At 40.0% G+C, this 19,978-nt stretch overlaps 2 protein-coding genes and 1 long non-coding RNA gene across 5 annotated transcripts in view; 1 reads left to right on the forward strand and 2 right to left on the reverse strand.

Moving 5' to 3' along the window:
• Window positions 1-19,978, reverse strand: part of LOC146396561 (uncharacterized) — a 191,751-nt gene that overhangs the window by 147,411 nt on the left and 24,362 nt on the right. The gene's annotated exons all lie outside the window — the stretch shown is intronic.
• On the forward strand, window positions 413-11,215 carry FAM216A (family with sequence similarity 216 member A). 2 transcript variants are annotated; one of them, NM_001244441.1, is given in 7 exon segments: window positions 413-710; window positions 2,338-2,378; window positions 4,142-4,263; window positions 5,873-6,002; window positions 6,082-6,265; window positions 6,990-7,072; window positions 9,617-9,991. In NM_001244441.1, coding segments are annotated over 7 exon segments (771 nt in total). In that variant the 5' UTR covers window positions 413-618; the 3' UTR covers window positions 9,736-9,991.
• VPS29 (VPS29 retromer complex component) lies at window positions 9,483-19,978 on the reverse strand. 2 transcript variants are annotated; one of them, XM_003483427.4, is made up of 5 exons: window positions 19,916-19,978; window positions 17,883-17,894; window positions 15,038-15,229; window positions 12,072-12,307; window positions 9,483-11,568 (listed from the first exon to the last, which is right to left on the reverse strand). In XM_003483427.4, exons 1-5 carry the CDS (start codon window positions 19,916-19,918, stop codon window positions 11,451-11,453), a joined length of 561 nt encoding a protein of 186 aa, XP_003483475.1. In that variant the 5' UTR covers window positions 19,919-19,978; the 3' UTR covers window positions 9,483-11,450. The 2 variants fall into 2 exon arrangements, with proteins under 2 accessions (XP_003483475.1, XP_003483474.1); XM_003483426.5 differs by lacking the exon at window positions 17,883-17,894.

Raw genomic sequence — 19,978 nt, forward strand, 5'->3', positions numbered from 1 at the left:
TTCTTGCGCCTTCTGTTTTGCCACACCTCTGATTACGGAGCGTCCCGAAGGCCAAATCCCGCGTGAAACGCGTTCTGCGAAATGCCCGGGGAGGTTTTGCGCATGCGCAGAAGTATTTGGCGGACCTCCGGTTTAGAAACTGGCGAAGTCTGGTTACCTTGGTGATAACGGACAACTGATAACCCTCTGCATCCCTAAGCCGGGTGCTTTGGTCCTGGGTTTGCGTATTTATGTTTGACCTATATGGTGACCCTGAAGATCTGCAAATTTGCAGAGGGTCTGGAATACTAAGGTTGGAGGGCAACTTTCATTTTAGAGGGAAGGTACATTTCCTTTCCGTGACGCATCCCTTCCACAGAAAGATGCAAACGTACAAACGCGCAGTCAACTGAAGAATACCCGCCCCTCCCCCAACTTAACTCTAGGATCGTGGATCTGCCCTCCCCGCTCTCCCGAAGCTATTCGGGCACTGTCCGGATTGCATCGGAGGGGGCTAGAATCTGGCGTCCGCCTCTTCATCCCCAATATTGCCGGGTCTGACGCACGCGTGCCGACAGGGGAGGGGAAAGGGGAAAGCTTCTCCTGCACGCAGCTCGCGGGCCGGGCACCTGGGAGGAGATGCCTGGCCAGGGTCCAGTGTCTGACTGGACGGAGTGCAGTGCTTCCGCAGAGCCTTCCGCAGTGGCCAGGACCGAGGGTGCCTGCGGCGGGTGAGGTTGCCGGGCCCTGAGGGGTTTGGGAGGACGGCGACTAGCCCCTGCTCGTGATCCCCATGTAGAGGAGGGGGTGGGAACTGGTTGCTCTGAAGGACTGGTCCCCAGTGTCCTGAAGTGGGAGGAAAGGAGAACCTTTGCTATGGCCGAGATGGGAAATATGGAAGCCTACGCACAGTTTAGGGGAAGGGCTTCTGAGGGAAGCTTAGGAGGAGGGTTGGTGCAGTGACTGTCTAAACACAGTGACTGCGGCAATCGCCTGGGTGCCTCTCTGCCCCGAGGGGGCGCTACGAAATCTGCTGGAAAATTGGCCGTCTGGCCGTAGTATTTCTACAGAAAGGAGTTGGCTGGGGGCACCATGGGAATAGAGGCTCAAACGAGCGCTTCCAAATCAATAAATCTCTTACCTGTGTGTGACATTAGCCACCTTTATGTTAAACTGGGATTCATAATCTGCGACAGATGACTATGAATATTAGAGGCGCCTTGATTTTGACATTTTGTTTACTCAGTAACTCCTTTCTTCATAAATCCATTTCATTTCGAGGAGGTTTTTACTATTATTTCCTGGATGCTGAAGACAATTAGCTGCTGAAGTTACTTCCTCATCCCTTGCATCCATTATTCCCTAAAAGTGAGAGCTGCCCGGTATTCCTCTCAAGCCCACAGTCATGGCTCCTGTTGCACCCCATGGCTGTCTTAATATACTTGGTGGATTGACGAATTTTAAAGATGGGATAGGGTCATGTGTTTCTTTTCTATTTTTCACAGTGCTTGGTGAAAGTTTTCTTTTTTAAATTTTTTATTATACTTGATTTACAATGTTCTGTCAATTTCTGCTGTACAGCAAAGTGACCCATATATATATATATATATATATATATATATATATATATTCTTTTTCTCAAGGTAAAGTGGTGAAGTTCTGGATCCTAGTATATCAGGGGATCAATGAACTCTTGGTCACTGAATAAGTTGCAGGAAGAGGAAAGGGAGAGTGTTTTGTCTTAATTTGAGAATAGAAAAAATGAACTTGTACAAAATTAGAAACATTGCAGACCATCCTATCACTTCCAGTACACCTTAAATTACATACAACAAATAACAAGATAGTCCTTTCCACACCCGAATTACTTCATTAAAAGTAAAGAATATCATGGGAGTGCCCGTCCTGGTGCAGTGGTTAACGAATCTGACTAGGAACCATGAGGTTGACTCGGCTCAGATCCTGAGTTGCTGTGGCTGTAACGTAGGCCGGTGGCTACAGCTCCAATTGGACCCCTAGCCTGGGAACCTCCATATGCCACGGGAGTGGCTCAAGAAAAGGCAAAAAAAAAAAAAAAAAAAAAAAAAAAAAAAAAAAAAAAAGTAAGGCCAAATCTGGCTTAAAGTAAATCCTTTATAGTATTGTGAAAATCTCAGATAACCCACTTTGAAAAAGCCTGGAGTCATTAGGATATAACCAGAATTAGAAGAAAAAAATTGCAAGACATTATTTTTGATGAAAAAATGAAAACTAAAAAGCATATGCAGTACTGTCCTTTTTTCATTTAAAATACTTTATTTAATGCTTATAAAGCCATCAGGTATTGCATATTATTTACATTCTTTTTTTAAAAAACAGATCAGCTGGATATTCTTACTACCAGAATTCCAAAGGAACTGGTGAGTAGAGCACACAAATTAATACCTATCTGGCATAGGCTGGCAGCTGCAGCTCCAATTTGACCCCTAGCCTGGGAACTTCCATATGCCGAAGGTGCCCCCCTAAATATACATACATATATATATGTATTTTTTTTTTCACAGAATAATCCAGCAGGTTGTTTCCTATTAAGATATCTCACATTAAGAGAGTACTTTAAGGAATTCTCATTGTGGCTCAGTGGCTCTGAATCCAACTGGTATCCATAAGGACTCGAGTTCAATCCCTGGCCTCACTCAGTGGGTTAAGGATCCAATGTTGCCATGAGCTCTGGTATAGATTGCAGATGCGGCCCGGATCCTGCATTGCTGTGGCTGTGGCGGAGGCCAGCAGCTACAGCTGCGATTTGACCCCTAGCCTGGGAACTTCCATATGTCAAAGGTGTGGCCCTAAAAAGAAAAAAAAAAAGTGTACTTCAAAATACCAGTGAATCTGAAAAGAATTGTTTATAACAGATTGAAGGAAAAATTCTAAATTGTACAACTTCAAACAACATAAAATATTTCTCAATGCTACTATTTTCCTCTCACTTGAAATAATGGCTAGAACTGCTGGAGGTAAGAGGTTAAGATAGGCCCCCAAAGACCATCTAATTATTTTTTTGTGGGGGGGAGCAATTTCAATTCAATGATATATAAACTTGAATTCACTTTACTTTTCCTTGGAAAATTTATATTCCTTACAGTTACCTAGGAAACATACACATATATGTATATTACTGTTTATTTCATATGCATATGTTTGTTTTAAAATGGAATTGCTGAGGGAGTTCTAGTTGTGGCTCAGCGGGTTAGAAACCCAACCAGTATCCATAAGGATGTGGGTTTGATCCCTAGCCTCACTCAGTGGATTAAGGATCTGGAGCTCCCATGAGCTGTGGTGTAGGATGAAGATGGGGATCAGATCCTGAGTAGTTGTGGCTGTGGCTGTGGCTGTGGCCAGTACCTGCAGCTCTGATTCAACCCCTGGGCTGGGAACTTTCATAGGCTGCAAGTGCAGCCCTAAAAAACAAAAATAAATAAATAAAATGGATTTGCTGAATCATATGGCAATTCTCTTTGATTTTTTGAGGAACCGCCAAACTGTTTCCACAGCCACTGCCCTGTTTTACATTCCCACCAGCAATTCACAGGGGTCCAGTTTCTCCACATTCTAGCTAACACTTGTTTTCTGTTTTTGGCCACACCCGCAGCAGGCAGAAATTCCCAGGTCAGGGATCAGACCTGAACCACACACTGACAATGCTGGATCCTTAACCCACTGAGCCACCAGGGAACTCCCAAGGTTTTTCATTTTAACACTGCCCATTAAAGATATAAAATGTATGTTATTCTGTCTTGTGTCTAACATGGAGTAGAATTTTAACACTACATACTGAAGTCAAATGAATGACAAAATATTTTTGGAAATCCTGCATGTTTATTCCTATTTAGTATGGTTTGACATACAAAAAAACTAAAGAAGTTACTGTTAACAGTTTGCACCTCAGCTGAGTTCAAAATATTGTAGTCCATATGTAATGATTATATATTATATATAGTAAATATTGATAAATGTCTTAGATTTTTGTGTACTCTAAAACTGAATGGCATACAAAGTCTCTTTAACAGTCGACCCATACTACTATTCCAGGATAATCACTGATGCATATAAATAGACAGATATGAATAATTGTTAAACTGATCTTTGGTCATGAAAGACATAATAATGTCCTTGCTTATAGATCAAATCAAAGATGGACACAAAGTGAACTCACCCAGAACCAAGCTGCAAGAGTTATGGAAAACGCCTCACATTCAAACAATTCACATTCCGAAATCAATGATGGAGACATCCTTTCGAAAGGTATGCTAACTAATACCAATACTTTATTTAAATACCAGTAGTCTCTGTGTTCAGAGCTCAACTTTTTATTATTATTATTATTATTTTTTTCTTTTTGTCTTTTAGGGCTGCACCAGCAGCATATGGAGGTTCCCAGGCTAGGGGTTGAATTGGAGCTGTAACTGCTGGCCTACGCCACAGGCACAACAACGAGGGATCTGAGCCGCATCTACGACCTACACCACAGCTCACGGCAACACCAGATCCTTAACCCACTGAGCGAGGCCAGGGATTGAACCTGTGTCCTCATGGATGCCAGTCGGGTTCGTTAACCACTGAGCCACGACGGGAACTCCAGAGAGCTGAACTTTTAATTGAAGATAAGCTTTTTAGAGGCAAGGCACTGCAGAAGACAAGGTACAGTCAGCATACTGTATGAGGTTTATAAATACCTCTTGGGTAAACTCATGAATGAATGCAAGGATTTTATCATTAAAGATTCCCTAGCATAAGAGTTCTTTCAGGGCTTTATGATACTTCAGATCTAATTACCTTTACTCAGGAAGCTCAATGCTCCAAGCACAAAGATGTTTGAGGAAGTTCCACTCCAGAGACAGATATTCAACCTCGTAAAGATTTTGCTCAAGGACTATAAAATTAAAAGCAAATAAGTAAAGGAAATGACAATAAACGTTTCATAACGTTGACCTATATTACCTACCCATTAAAGATCACAGCTGCCAGAAGTAACCTTTCTACAGCAGTGTAAATTAGGGTTACTAAAGATTTGTTACTAAAGATTTGTTACTAAAGTTTTTCTGACCAACATTTTGAATTTGTTCTGGTTTTATTACATGTTTGGTTCAGTAAGTCTTGTGTTTGTGTATACACATGCATATACAGTGGAGTCTTGCATTTTAGGTGAGCGTTAACTTTTTTTTTTGTTTGCTTTTTAGGGCTGCACCCTCAGCATATGGAAGTTCCTGGGATAGGGGTCAAATCAGAGCTGTAGCAGCCAGCCTACACCACACACAGCAACACCAGATGTGAGCCGCATCTGTGACCTACACCACAGCTCACGGCAACACCAGATCCTTAACCCACTGAATGAGACCAGGGATCGAACCTGCATCCTCATCGATACCAATCGGATTCGTTTCTGCTGAGCCACGATGGGAACTCTGAGAGTTAACTTCTAAAATCAAGTACAGTGAAAGTCTTTCTGGTGCTAGAACAGACTATTTCCTTAGTTAAGACTAAACTAGTTGGTGCTTTTAGTTACTACTTTTGAGGTAATACCTTAAACATCATATTCAGAGGGCAAGATCCCCACACTCAGTGAGAGGCATGTGGGAACTCACTGACAGCAAGTTCACACTTTCCTTATTCTTCTAGGGCAGTGGTTCTCCAGTCACATTGGGTACTTGAATCACTTGAGTGGAAATGACAAGCCGAGTTACTTATACTATTTAAATGGACATTTCTTTCCCTTTTTGGCCAAATTAATAAGCTGAATTTGCCTAAGTAAAATGTACACCTGGCGCAATTCTGAACGTTCTCCTTTCAGAGATGAAATATTGCCAGCCCTCTATTCTCCAATGCAGCCTATAAATCTTGCTTTGTCTTTTAGCATTCAGACCTCACCTTAGGCCAGAAGCGTTACCTGTGCAGCATTGCTAAGATCTATAATGCAAACTACCTGAGGACGTTAATGAAGAGGCAGTACCTGCATGTGATCCAGCGCAGCTCACAAAAGCCAGGCAGGTGCCCCTCCAGGTAGTTTCTTACTAGTTCTAACAGGAAACAAGAGTCTTCTAACAGAGGTGATTTTTGTGACAGGTGTCCTCACTCATCACAGAAGCCACCTCGGTTCTCGTTACTCACAGAAGCAGCATTACCCCTGCACCACATGGCGACACCAACTGGAGAGAGAAAACTCGGGGCCTTCTAACATGGCTGCTGCATCTGCACCTGAGATGATCATACAGCATTCCCTTTGGCGACCAGTGAGAAACAAAGAAGGGTCTGTTTCCTAGTGTTTAAGAGAAAAATTTGTACCCCCAGTTTAATTTGAAGGATAGCTAAATGATATTAAATCTTGTGTCCTTACTATGTTTACTTCATTAAATATGGACAAAAAGCACAAAAGAATGCTATCTCGTGGTCTCTTTAAAGGTGAAGTAAAGAGATGTGCTATTGCTTTTAGAATTCTGTGGAATTGTAAAAATTTTGACCAGCCAGAGATATGGAAGATTGCCCTTTTCAGTTATTCCCATTCAAATTCTAAATAATACAAACACTTCCAAAAGGAGAAGCCTATGATTACTTCTGCACAGGGGAATACTATAAAGAAAAAAGGGAATGCATGGCTGTGGCTGTGGTGTAGGCCGGCAGCTGTAGCTCCGATTCGACCCCTAGCCTGGGAACCTCCATATGCCGTGGGTGCGGCCCTAAAAAGACAAAGAAAAAAAAAAAAAAAAGCAGTACTTAAAAAAAAAAAACTATAAAAAAAAAAGAAAAGAAAAAAGGGAAAAGGAAAAAAGAGATTAAGATGCCTGCTTATTCAACCTGCACTACAATTGCTAGCTTTGCATTTCAGGGTTAGTAAGTCACAGGAGAATTCAGGGACTGAAAGAGTCTCTTTGGTGATGCCAGCAGCTAAATAAAAAGAATGTGTATGGTCTTTCACATGCATCAGGCAGCTGTTCACTTTGTTGGTTCCAATTAATGTTTCTCTTTTTTTATAGTTTAAAAACTGGATATGCATCAAAAACAAGATGTAAGTCACTGAAGATTTTTAGAAAACCAGGCAGACTGTTCATCCAATCAGGTAAATGTGGAATTTTTAAAAGTGCATTTTTATTCTTCTTTTATTTTTTAGGGCCGAACCTGCAGCATATGGAGGTTCCCAGGCTAGGGGTCGAATTGGAGCCACAGCTACCGGCCTACACCACAACCACAGCAACTCGGGATCTGAGCAGCATCTGCAAGCTACACCACAGCTCACAGCAATGATGGATCCTTAACCCACTGAGCGAGGCCACATCCTCATGGATATTAGTTGGGTTTGTAATCCATTGAGCCACGACGGGAACTCCTAAAACATGCATTTTTTAAGATGTTATGCTTAAAAAATATTAAACCCGATATAGTTCCATTTCTATTACAGAAGGCATTTAACAAATTTAAAATGTGATTTGCTTATAATTACTCCAAACAAAACCAACCATGGCAGTTCCCACTGTGGCTCAGCAGTAATGAACAAGACCAGTAACCATGAGGACACAGGTTCCATACCTGGCCTTGCTCAGTGGGTTAAGTAATTCAGCATTGCTGTGAGCTGCGCTGTAGTCTGCAGGCATGGTTGGGATCTGGCATTGCTGTAGCTATGGTGTAGTCTGGCAGCTGCGGCTCTAGTATGCCAGGGGTGCAGGCCCCTCCCCCCAAAAAAGACTTAAAGCCGCTTTCTGCTTTCATTTAAAAGAACACATATGGAGGTTCCCAGGCTAGGGGGTGAATTGGAACACCAGATGTGAGCTGTGTCTGTGACCTACACCACAGCTCATGGCAACGCCAGATCCTTAACCCACTGAGCAAGGACAGGTATCAAACTTGTGTCTTCATGGATGCTAGTCAGATTCATTTCTGCTGAGCCACGATGGGAACCCCTATTTCTAATTCTAAATATAGATATTTGTAATACCAGGGCCAGAGATTTAGAAGAGAGAATGAAATCTGTCAGAACCCTGGGCCACAAACATGACTTTTTCAAGCCATAGCACTTCTTTTTTTTTTGGTCTTTTTTCCTTTTTCTAGGGCTGCTCCCGAGGCATATGAAGGTTCCCAGGCTAGGGGTCTAATCGGAGCTGGAGCTGCCAGCCTAGGCGAGAGTCACAGGAACACAGGATCCAAGCCGAGTCTGCGACCTACACCACAGCTCACGGCAACGCTGGATCCTTAACCCACTGAGCGAGGCCAGGGATCGAACCTGCAACCTCATGGTTCCTAGTCAGATTCATTAACCACTATGCCATGACAGGAACTCCCAAGCACTTCTTTTATTTGACAGTTACAATGTTGGACAGCCTCTTTTGTATAGCATAAAATAGTTAACAAAGGGTTATACTTACACCATTTTGTTTAATATTCAACAAACCAGTGGAAGCAAACCAAACAGTTGTTAACTTTACAGAGAAACTCAGAGAAATCCGTACCTGGGAAGGATCAGCATAAAGGATCCTTCTACCAGAAATATAGACTATCACAAAATTAAAAAGACAAAGGAGGAAGAAAGACTGGATGCTCAGAAATATTCCTCAGAATTGATAAAGTAGAAAGGATTAAGTGGAAGTTAGGCTTTCTGAGCTCATGTCCCACTGCTTTGTGACAGCACCAGCCAGCTCTGCTGTAAATACCTTACTTATTACCATGCCTATTGAAGAAAGGAGGGAAGTGGCAAGTATGGATCCAAAAAGAGCAATTGAAGGAAACTACAGGTAGAGAGGAAAGAGTCCCTGTGGGTCCCAAGAGAAGAAACAAGGAGCTTAAGGAAAATGGAGAATGCTGAATCTATAACTTCTCCCAGCCAAAAGATTTTGAAAAGTAATGGGAAAATAGGACTCAGTAACAAGTAATCTGCTGTACAATAACTTAGGTATTTTAATTTAAAAAGAGATTTGGGGGAGTTCCCTTCCTAGTGCAGTGGTTAACAAACCTGACTAGGATTCACAAGGATGCAGGTTTGATCTCTGGCCTTGCTCAGTGGGATAAGGATGCAGCATTGCCATGAGCTGTGGTGTAGGTCACAGATGTGGCTTGGATCCCACATTGCTGTGTCTGTGGTGTAGGCCAGCAGCTGTAACTCTGATTAGACCCTTAGTCTGGGAATCTCCAAATGCCACAGGTTTGGCCCTAAAAAACAAAACAAAAACAGAAAAAGGGAGATTTGCGGGAGTTCCCATTGTGACTCAGCAGTACTGACCCCGACTAGTATCCATGAGGATGTGAGTTCAATTCCTGGCCTCACTCAGTGGGTTAAGGATCTGGCGTTGACTTGAGCTTCGATATAGATTGAAGATGTAGCTTGGATTCCGAGTTGCTGTGGTTGTGATATAGGCTGGCAGTTGCAGCGCCAAATTGGACCCCTAGCCTGGGAACTTCCATGTGCTACGGGTTCAGCCCTAAAAAGAAAAGAGATTGGGGGAAAGAAGAGAAAATAAAACTTTGAAAATTGCAGGAAATTTGTTTTTGCTAAAGGCTTATTAATTAATAAGTAAGATCATTTTATAGGTTGTTCTTACATACAAATGTCAATTTTCAGGATGAAATACAATTTTATATCCAAAACAATCATCATATATTATTTTTCTTTCAGTTTCTACAAATGATTCTGAATCATACATGAATGAAGAAAAAAAAGAAGACGATTTACTAAACAGATGTATGCAATCAATGTCAATTGAAGAACAGGGAGAACATCTGATGCTAACTTGACAGTTCTGTCTTGTGTACTGATGATGTGCCAAAGGTGGGGGAAGGGATTGTGAATTGCGTCCTCCCTCTACATTTAGGATAGTATTGTTGTTCACCATTGTCATTAAGTAATTTTGGTTTGTTCAGAAGCTTTTATCACAATGTAATTTGTCTGATGTAGTTCCACGTTCCAATGGTATTTGTGTAACATATGCTTATGTAGTAATATATGCTTGTATTTCAAGCTAGATATAATTAAAATTCTTGTCACCTAAAACTGAATTATTTTTCCTTAAAGCTGACAAATACATTGTATAATTCTTTTTCTGTTTATACTAAGTCCTAAAATAGCAACATTAGAATATTCTACAAGTATCTTCTTGAGGAAAAGTCTGAAATACCTTAACACAGAATAGCATTATGGTAGAGATAACACCCTGGCTTGCAGAGAGGGGGCTTAATAAATATTAGCTTTTTGAATACAACTTAAAATGGCAATGTCAATTTACTCTATTTTATGAAAATTGCCACACAAACATTTTCACTCTTAAACCAGATTAACTTGGGAGTTGTACTAATGAAAGGATTTTTCACATTACATATTCACTCTAGTATGCTTGCCTTGTAAATGTTAGTGTTAAAATATTGGCTGTATTTCCTGTGTTGTACAATGTATCCCTGTAGCTTATTTATTTTACACCTGATACTTTGTACATCTTGATTCCCTACCCCTATTTTGCCTTTTCCCCCTTCACTCTCTTCACTGGTAATACTGATCTGTTCTTCATATCTGTGAATCCGTTTCTTTTTTGTTCGCTAGTTTGTTTTTTAGAGTCTACAAATAAGTGATATCATATAGTATTTGTCTTATCTGACTTATTTCACTTAGCATAGTTCTCTCCAAGACCATCTATTTTGTTGCAAATGGCAAAATTTCATTCTTTCTATTGTGTAATATTCCACTGTATATATGTATCATATCTCCTTTATCCATTCACCTGTTCATGGACCCTTAGGTTGCTTCCATGTCTTCACAACTGTAAACAATGCTGCTGTGAACACTGGGACACATGCATCTTTTCGAATTAGTTAAGCACAGTGTTTGAAAAAATAATTTGTTGTTAAAACTTAAAAGGGCATTTAAAAGCAACAGTCTGAAGCATCACTGATGATTTAAAATGGCAATATGTTATATTATTTAGAAAATAAAACCTCAGTCCAACATTATGGCCCAGAATGTTGTAAGAAATGAGAGCTCTGAAAGGTCATCTACCTCGTCACTGTAACTCCTGTCCATAGTTTCATTTGGTCTCTCATTTTTAAAAATTAAAACACAGTTTATCAAGAGAGTATAAATGAAAGGTAACTGTTTATTACTGGAGAAGAGAAAAATGTATACAAGAAAGTCTAGATTCTTTCTCCTCATGCACTACTTTGGTAATAAAGTTCCAAATATCAACTATGAGGATATTTACAAGGATAAATTTTTCTTAACATGTGACCATACTGTGTGGTGGGCATTTTTTCATAGAAATCATATACTTAAACTAAATATAATCTTATAGTTTACAAGAAGCTTAGAACACTGTATTAACAGAAGACGATATTATATTTTACTGCAAAATATTATAAAAGTGATACAATTTTGTGGCTCTTAAATGTTTAATTACTTGAGTTGAACAGGGGAATGAAAAAAAGAAAAGCCCAACAGAAAAATCATCAAGACAGGCCTGGCTTTAAGATTTTTTGTATTCAATTCGTTCTACTTTCACATCATCTCCAATTAGCTGATACACATAAGTGACAACTGTAGAAGCCTGGATATCCATCAACACAAATGAAGGAATAATGTTTCTGGAAGAAAATATAAATAATGTCAGTGTTTTGTCCTAAAAAGCAGCACTATAAATTTCAGTTTAGGATGACAATTTGGATTCAAGAAGAAATCTGGTTGTTAGACATATTCAAAAGAACAGGGGGAGTTCCTGTCATGGTTCAGCAGTTAACAAACCCGACTAGGACCTGTGAGGACACAGGTTTGATCCCTGGCCCTGCTCAGTGGGTTAAGGATCTGGCGTTGCCATGAGCTATGGTGTAGGTTGCAGACGTGGCTCAGCTCTAGCACAGCTGTGGGCTGTGGCGTAGGCCGGCAGCTATAGCTCCAAGTCAACCCCTAGCCTGGGAACTTCCATAAGCGGCAGGTGTGGCCCTAAAAAGCAAAAAAAAAAAAAAAAAAAGAGGAATAATCACCAATACAAGGTTGTCAAAAGGCTTTTAAATGATCACTTTTCTCTTTTATGCAATGTCACATATTCGATTATTAATTTTATAAAACCCCCATATTCCATACTACTCACGTTTCCAAGGCATTATATGCTCCAGTGGCGGAACCTGGATTAATGTAGAATTTATTTTCATGCTCAAATGCTTCAAATTTGTGTGTGTGTCCCGAAATAAGAATGTCCACATCAAACTGCCTCTGCAATAGGGCTAAGCTGGCCATATCTCCCCATGGAATAACTTGATGTCCATGGATCAAACCAATTTTGAACTGCCCAACGGTCACAACTTTCTGTTCTGGATAATTAAGATTCTAAAATATGAAACAGACATAAGAAAAAAAATGCTTTAGAGATCCTAATGTTTAAAAAACAAGCTTCTTAAATATTCAATCTCATACAGGTGTTTTGATACAGGGCTCCACAACCAACATATTTATTAAATATTTGATTTCTTCTCAGTCTATAAGGCTCCAACTGTGCTCAAAACATAACTTATTTCAGGAGTTCCTGTCATGGCGCAGTGGTTAATGAATCCGACTAGGAACCATGAGGTTTCGGGTCTGATCCCTGGCCTTGCTCAGTGGGTTAAGGATCCGGCGTTGCTGTGAGCTGTGGTGTAGGTTGCAGACGAGCTTGGATCCCACATTGCTGTGGCTCTGGCGTAGGCCGGCGGCTATAGCTCTGATTAGACCCCTAGCCCGGGAACCTCCATATGCTGCCAGAAGCAGCCCTAGAAAAGGCAAAAAAACAAAAACAAAAACTTACTTCAGGTAAATTGCAATTTACCATGCAATCCCTTCATTGTGCTTATTTTTTATAGAATATGAGTTCTTTTGGGCTTACTACAGAGGAAATTATGCCCCCAAATTTGTTTCCTCTAAAAATCCTAGGAACATGACCTGTAAGCTAGGATTTAATAGTTATATAGATGCTATAAGTAATAATGATAGTTAATATTTATGTAGCACTTAGTTATCAACCAAACACTATTCGAAGAGATTTGTAAATATCAATCGATGTCATACTTATGATCTTAAGAGGTAGGTTCTATTATGACCCCCATTTTATGGATGAGGACACTGAGGCACAGAGGTAACAATAGCTTGCTTAAGGTCATAAGTTATTAAGTGTTTGAGCCAAGATCCAAACCCTGCTAGTACAGCTCCAGGGTCTGTGAATGTAGCATATTAGAAGACAAAAAAAAAAAATTTTTTTTTCTTTTTTTGCTTTTTAGGGCCATATGCAAGACATATGGAGGTTCCCAGGCTAGGGGTTGAATTGGAGCTACAGCTGCTGGCCTACAGTCACAGCAATTCAGGATCCAAGCCATGCCTACGATCTATACCAGAGCTCACGGAAACGCCGGATCCCTGACCCACTGCGCAAGGCCAGGGATCGAACCCACATCCTCATGGATACTAGTTGGATTTGTTTCTACTGTGCCACAATGGGAACTCCAAAGCAAAAAATTTTAATTCTTGCTATTGAAACCAACTTTAGCATATCATAAACAGAACTCCTAATACATTTTTTTAACAAACCAAACCTATATGCTAATTACTGACAAGATTATGCCCCTTCTCTTCTCAGCCCCGCCACCCTGTCTTTCACATTCATGCCATCTCTAGTTTATTCAAACTTATTATTAACACTTAAAAAAAAAGACACAATGCTGCCATTCTGTTTGGCATAAAGGAATCCCATTAAAGAACATCAATGAAGTTACATAATTTATGAAAAAGCTTATATTCCCAAAAATACAAACAAAAATTTTCATACTAAAATCAGATAAAGTTAAATCATACAATGTTAGCACTGGCAGCTGTCTTAAAAATCATCTTTTCCAAGCATATTTACATAGTAGGGAACTCAGAGAAACGACATAGTTTGCCTAAATATTAATTAATGGGTAAAGCTGGAACTCCAGACTCCTTATTTTTTCTTTCTTTCTTTTCTTTCTTTTTTTCTTTGTCTTTCTGCTATTTTCTTGGGCCGCTCCCACGGCATATGGAGGTTCCCAGGCTAAGGGTCCAATTGAAGCTGTAGCCGCCGGCCACACAGGAGCCACAGCAATGCCAGATCTGAGCCGAATCTGTGACCTACACCACAGCTCACGGCAATGCCGGATCCTTAACCCACTGAGTGAGGCCAGGGATGGAACCCGCAATCTCATGGTTCCCAGTCGGATTCGTTAACCACTGAGCCAGGACAGGGACTCCTATTTTTTTCTTTAAAGTTAGGTTCAATTGTGGTATAATTAACATAGAGGAAAATTATTCTTTTTGGTGTACAATTCAAGGAGTTTTGTTTGACAAATGCACAGCTGTGTAAGCACTGCCACAATTAAGATATAGAACAGTTCTATCCCCTCCTCAAAGCTCCTCTGCCTCTGTATAGTTAACCCTTGAGACAGGGAGCCATGGCAGAGTTTCAACAGAGAAGTGATGTGACCTCACTTCACCTAAAAAGAATCACTCTCATTGCTACTTGGGGAACAAACTGTGGAGGGAGCAATGACAGAATTGGAAGGTGGAACACGATACAGTGATATACAGTAGCAGAGGTGGTGGTGGTAAGTTCCTAACAAAAACTTTATAAACTAAATGATAGTACTACAAAAATGAGTGACAAAAACCACTTTTACCACGTTACAATTTCGTTAGAACAAGTATATGTTTATTAAGTAGTCTAAAATAGTGATTTTTCAAACAGTAAGGGAGAGGTATATGTAGTGATTTTATATTGAAAAAGTGGGGGGAAAAAAAAAAAAGAACTGTTGAGAAACTGTTCTAAAAGACAAAGCTCAGGAGATCCCTTGCAGTACAGCAGGTTAAGGATCCAGTGTTGTCATAACAACACCTCAGGTGGCTGCTGTGGCATGGGTCTGATGCCTGGCCCAGGAACTTCCACATGCCGCAGACATGGCCAAAAAAAGAGTTTATATATATCTCAAGAAAAAGAAATAGCTAATACATAGTCAACACAACAGTAACAAAAAAGGAAAAAGGAACTACTTGGGAAGGGAAAGGGAAGTACATCACCTCATCGAAGTCTCCTCTCACAATATGAACATCACCAGCCAGAGTCTTGAGATAGTCATAACTCTCTTTGGTGCAAAGGTTTCCAGTGCAGAGAATGTGCTGAATCTTCCCTGGCACCAGCAGTTTTTTGAATTTAGCTGGTAAACTGTTGCATCGGTGTGGGATGTGCAGGTCTCCTAATACCAACACCAACTTTAAAGTGTCAAGGTGAGAAAAGATTTAAAGTTAAACATGATGTCAAAACAGGACAACCCCTCTTTTAAATTAAACTAATCAAGAGATTCCAGAATCCAAAAGAGCTGAAGTTATACACACAGTTCCTATCACGACCATTTGAATAAACACATATGATTCTAAATCATTTAGTTTATTTTGTCATAAATATCCAATTCTATTTACTAAGAAAAAAATCAAACTTTCTAAAATGATTCATTTAGAGACCTATAAATCACACTCAGTAAAATATTGAAAAATGAAAAATATACTACAGGGCCCTATGGAATTTGATGTGGTCATTCATATTTCTGCAGTTGTAATATAAAACATCACATACTGACTCCAAGAATGTTAATTAAAAAAATGTTAAAATTATAATGATAGAGAAAAAAAGTTAATTCTGTAATTTACTATATTGACAACTATTTGGAGAACAGTAGCCAAAACTTATAATATGCTAATTAAAATATTAACTATACATTACCAGAAGAATAAGAACAGTCTAAATTTCAAAGAGTTTCAATAGGGGAAACACATGCTTTTGAATTATAAGCTTTGTTATCTTCTCTTTCTTTCATCATTAAACTCCTGTCATATTTTTGTCTAGATTAAATTACCTATGTATCCTCTCAAACTTAAAATAACAAATCACTATCTTTCATGTGCATTAGAGCATTAAAAAAAAGAGAGATCAGCTAAATAAGTGAAGAATTCAGCAGGAGGTAGTTTAGAGTTGGAACACAGTCTCAGATGATAAAAACAAATTTTGCATTTAAATATAAGGGAATTAAAAACCCTCAATCCTGCAAATTTTTAATTTTAAAATTTCAAGATTTGACATATATACATCATTTAACAGAATACTGTCCAAAAAATCATTTGAAAATAGTATCTGGGAGTTCCCGCTATGGAGCACTGGAATCAGGAATCAGCGGCATCTCTGCAGTGCTAGGACACAGGTCTGATGCCCAACCCAGCACAGTGGGTTAAAGGATCTGGCATTGCTGCAGCTGTGGTGTAGGTCGCAACTGCAGCTCAGATCTGAATGCTGGCCCAGGAATTATATATGCCTTGGGGCGGACAGCCAAACAAACAAACAAAAAAAATAGTATCTGTCCCCCAAAGGACAACAGAATCAATCTCTATGTTGACTGGTGTAAGCACCTTTATTCTGTGACAGGATATTTTCCCACACAGACATCCCATCCATAAATGCGCATGCTCTTTAACTGATTCTAAAGAAAGCATGACTATTCTTTAACATTAACAAAGAAAAAACCAAATATGTAAAAGAGGATGAAAAGAAAATAGTTTGGCCATCACAGACTTTGTAAATTGAAATTAAACAAAACCAAAATGTGTAATATTAAAATTACTACTAAAATAAGCTTGATTCATCTTGCATCAACTATCAAAATGACTATGGAGGAAAGGAAATGCTATCAGGACGTAAAGTAACTGAAGTAACACAAGGTTACAAAGCTAGTGCACTTTAAATGAAATTATTAAATAAGCTTCTTTATAAAGAGTAGTTTCGGCTGGTATTTGCTCATGACTTATATTAATTATTTCAATCCAGATCTTAGTGGACAAAACATCTATAAAACTAAAAGCCACCATGTAGTTTCCACTCTCATTGGTAATCAATACAAAAGTACCTGGAGATAGAACAATCTTCATCTTTAGAGGGGGATCCCTTCAGATATGGATTGAAGAACATAGTTAATGTGGGAAGCTGGCATTTGAGAAAAAGGTAAAAAATAGATTTCTATATTAAAAAAGAACCTCAAATTCATAAAAGGGAATATGTCTATAACAGGTTGAAAATGCCTAGGACTAATAATGAATGAGCTGTTCAATATGAATGTGGAAGATCATTAATTAGTAAGACGTGATATTTTATAATGACCACTAATCTAAATTCTATAATGTACTGTGGATTATGCCCAAGTGAACCCAGGCTATTAGCAGTCCAAAGGTATAACTACGAATGGCCGCACAGGAATTACTTCAAATTAGTAAGGATTCTTTTTTTTTTTTTTTTTTTTTTGTCTTTTTGCCTTTTCTAGGGCCACTCCTGTGGCACATTGAAGTTCCCAGGTCAGGGGTCTAATCGGAGCTGTAGCTGCTGGCCTACACCAGAGCCACAGCAACACAGGACCCGAGCTGCGTCTGCAACCTACACCACAGCTCACGGCAACGATGGATCCTTAACCCACTGAGTGAAGCGAGAGATCAAACCTGCAACCTCATGGTTCCTAGTCGGACTTGTTAACCACTGAGCCATGATGGGAACTCCGAAATTAGTAAGGATTCTCATTAGGACTCTGGTTTCCTGCAGGTTATAAAGTTACAGGAGGAAGAGTATCACGTAACAAATGTCATACTTTGAGCAGTGTCTTTGCCCAAATTCCACACTTTGACAGTTCAGGTTAGACACAGGTTATATAGTCTTTTAAGACAGCAAAAGATCCTGAAATGGTAGATTTGTTAAATTCAAATTAAGAACCAACCTAATCAAAGCATAGAAATTTGGTTACTTCCTATTTGATAGACTGTAAAAGGGTGAAATCCCAGTAATCAGCTACCCAACCACCATTGTTAGTAGGAGCTAAGAGAAGAAACTTACTCTGTGCCCAGCCTTAGTGGAATGAAGAAGTTGATTGCAGACAGGGGAATGAAAAAAAAATGGGTGAAACATGACCAATGTTAAAAGAAAGCAACGAAAAGAAACCAAAAAAGAAAAAAAAAAAACTCATATCAAATGAATATGCAAACAATTGTTAATGATTTCTGGGTGTTATGAAAGAAAATGTTAAAAATCAGCTTTGCTCAAAATAATACCAAAAGAACCATTTGCTGTACTATTAAATATGAAACACACACACACACACATACACTTAAAACCTTTTCTACTTTTTCCTAATCTCATTCTGAACTTTGACTCCTATCCCTTTTGCTTCCTGTTCTGTTTAGAATTTTATAAAACAATTTGGAAAATTCACCAGCAATAGTGTAAATAAAAGCTAACATTTTCTGGATTCTGTAGGCCTAATCATTCTTCAAGTAAATTGATCTAAATTCTCTTATGTTCAAAAAGCTGGAAAATTATACTGCAGGTCATTATTTTGTATAGAATTATGAATAACACAGCACTATGAATACATTATTAAGTGATGATGTACTAGGTGGTAAAAGCAGACACCTTCCTCCAGCTAAAATTGGACTTTTCCCACAGCTGAATTTGCTGCCCAAAGACTCTGGATAGTACTGAGTATTGAACATTTCTAATCTCCTTTGCCAAATAAAGTGCTTTTAATCATAAAAGAATTGACTAACGCTAAATTCTGCCCAGTTCTATTTCACATGAAACGTGATGTTCCAGGACAACTACCCTGAAAATCTGTTCGTCTTTCAAAAAAAACTTCAGAAACACGAATATGTAAATCATGTCAAGAAATTTCGTCTTCTCTCAGGAACAACTGCTTCAAAATTACTGTAAACTAGACTACTCTAATTTGGAGTCTGTTTGGAAGCAAAAATCAAAAGTGGGATTAAAGTCTTTAACATATATAAATCTTTGGTTGTGATGTCTAAAAGCCTCAGCCACGTTAAAGGCTGTTTGTCGTGGAATCATAATCTTAAAAATGCAATGGATGTTCATTAGAAAGAGAAGTCCTTTTTAATCAACACAAATACCACGATCATTACAACGCCTTTTGAAATTGTTCTTAAATTTTCAGGGAGGTTAAGGGCACTTTGAAAGTCTGATAGCAGCTATTAGCCCTCTCCAACAGATGTTTCTGAGTAGGGGTAGCTATCTATTGGGGATGAGGACGTGACGGGCTGGCCTTGGAGCAGGCTGGGGGAATGGATGGATGGATGGATGAATGAGGTAAAGCTTCTCAAACTTCTCTGTGCAGCTAACAATGGGCCTTTAACCACAAAAACGTATGTACTTACAAAATTCCCCAAACCATTTCAAGGAATTCGAAAACCATTAAGGAATCCTCCTCTTAATTTAGGGTCACAACATTCTAAGAAAACAAGTAGTCCCAGCAACTCTAAAAGCCAAATCCAGTTCTTTGAGGGCACACTGTCACATTTCAACGGCAGGTGCAAGTTTTTTCAGGGGCGAAGGAGGTAATTTTTATTCCTTTTCCCTGGAAGCCAAACTAAAATGGACATGGCATTCTGCTCGCTTCTTCCCGTTTTATATCCGCGAAGCCAGCCTTCGCCACATGGGGGTGGTAACCGGTACACGCCAATCCGCGGGAGGTGCTTTTTGCGGGAAAGGAGCAAGGAAACGTCTGGAAACGGAAGGGGTAATCCGCGCTCCTTTCTCGGGGACGCTCAGGCACAGGCCCAAAGGCCTCTCCCGGCTCCCGCGTGTGAGTCTTGTGACAGAGTAGCAGCTGAGGGGGGCCCTTTTCCCCCTTGGACGTCCTCCGGCCCCTAGGGCTAGGGTGCGAGGCCAGGGCTGGCCGCACCCAGAGGTGGCCGCTCTCCCTCCTCCTTTGACTTTCCCCAGGCCCGGCCCCGGACGCGCCCGCCATGGCCTCCCGGATCGCCCAAGCCCTCGCCCACAGACTCCGAGCGGTCCTAACGACGCAGCGCCCCAACCGAGAGCCAGCCCCCGGTCGCGCCAGCTGCCATCCTCACCATCCTGTCACTGGGCTCCGCTCAGTCACCACAACCGCCGCCGCCCTCTCTTCCTCGGACTCC

This window comes from Sus scrofa, chromosome 14 (genome assembly GCF_054392235.1).
Source record: "Sus scrofa isolate SSC_HxYL_T2T_F1_AM1 chromosome 14, Sscrofa_HxYL_maternal_Yorkshire_Landrace_v2.0, whole genome shotgun sequence".
Lineage (NCBI taxonomy): Eukaryota > Metazoa > Chordata > Mammalia > Artiodactyla > Suidae > Sus > Sus scrofa.

Bases quoted from the DNA above. Each gene is read 5' to 3' on its own strand.
- VPS29 (XM_003483427.4), bottom strand. The intron at 12,308-15,037 runs GTGATGTACTTC...TTCATATTTTAG, and splicing joins TGAGAGGAGACTTCGATGAG to AATCTTAATTATCCAGAACA. The intron at 11,569-12,071 runs GTGAGTAGTATG...ATTTTCTTCCAG, and splicing joins GCATATAATGCCTTGGAAAC to AAACATTATTCCTTCATTTG.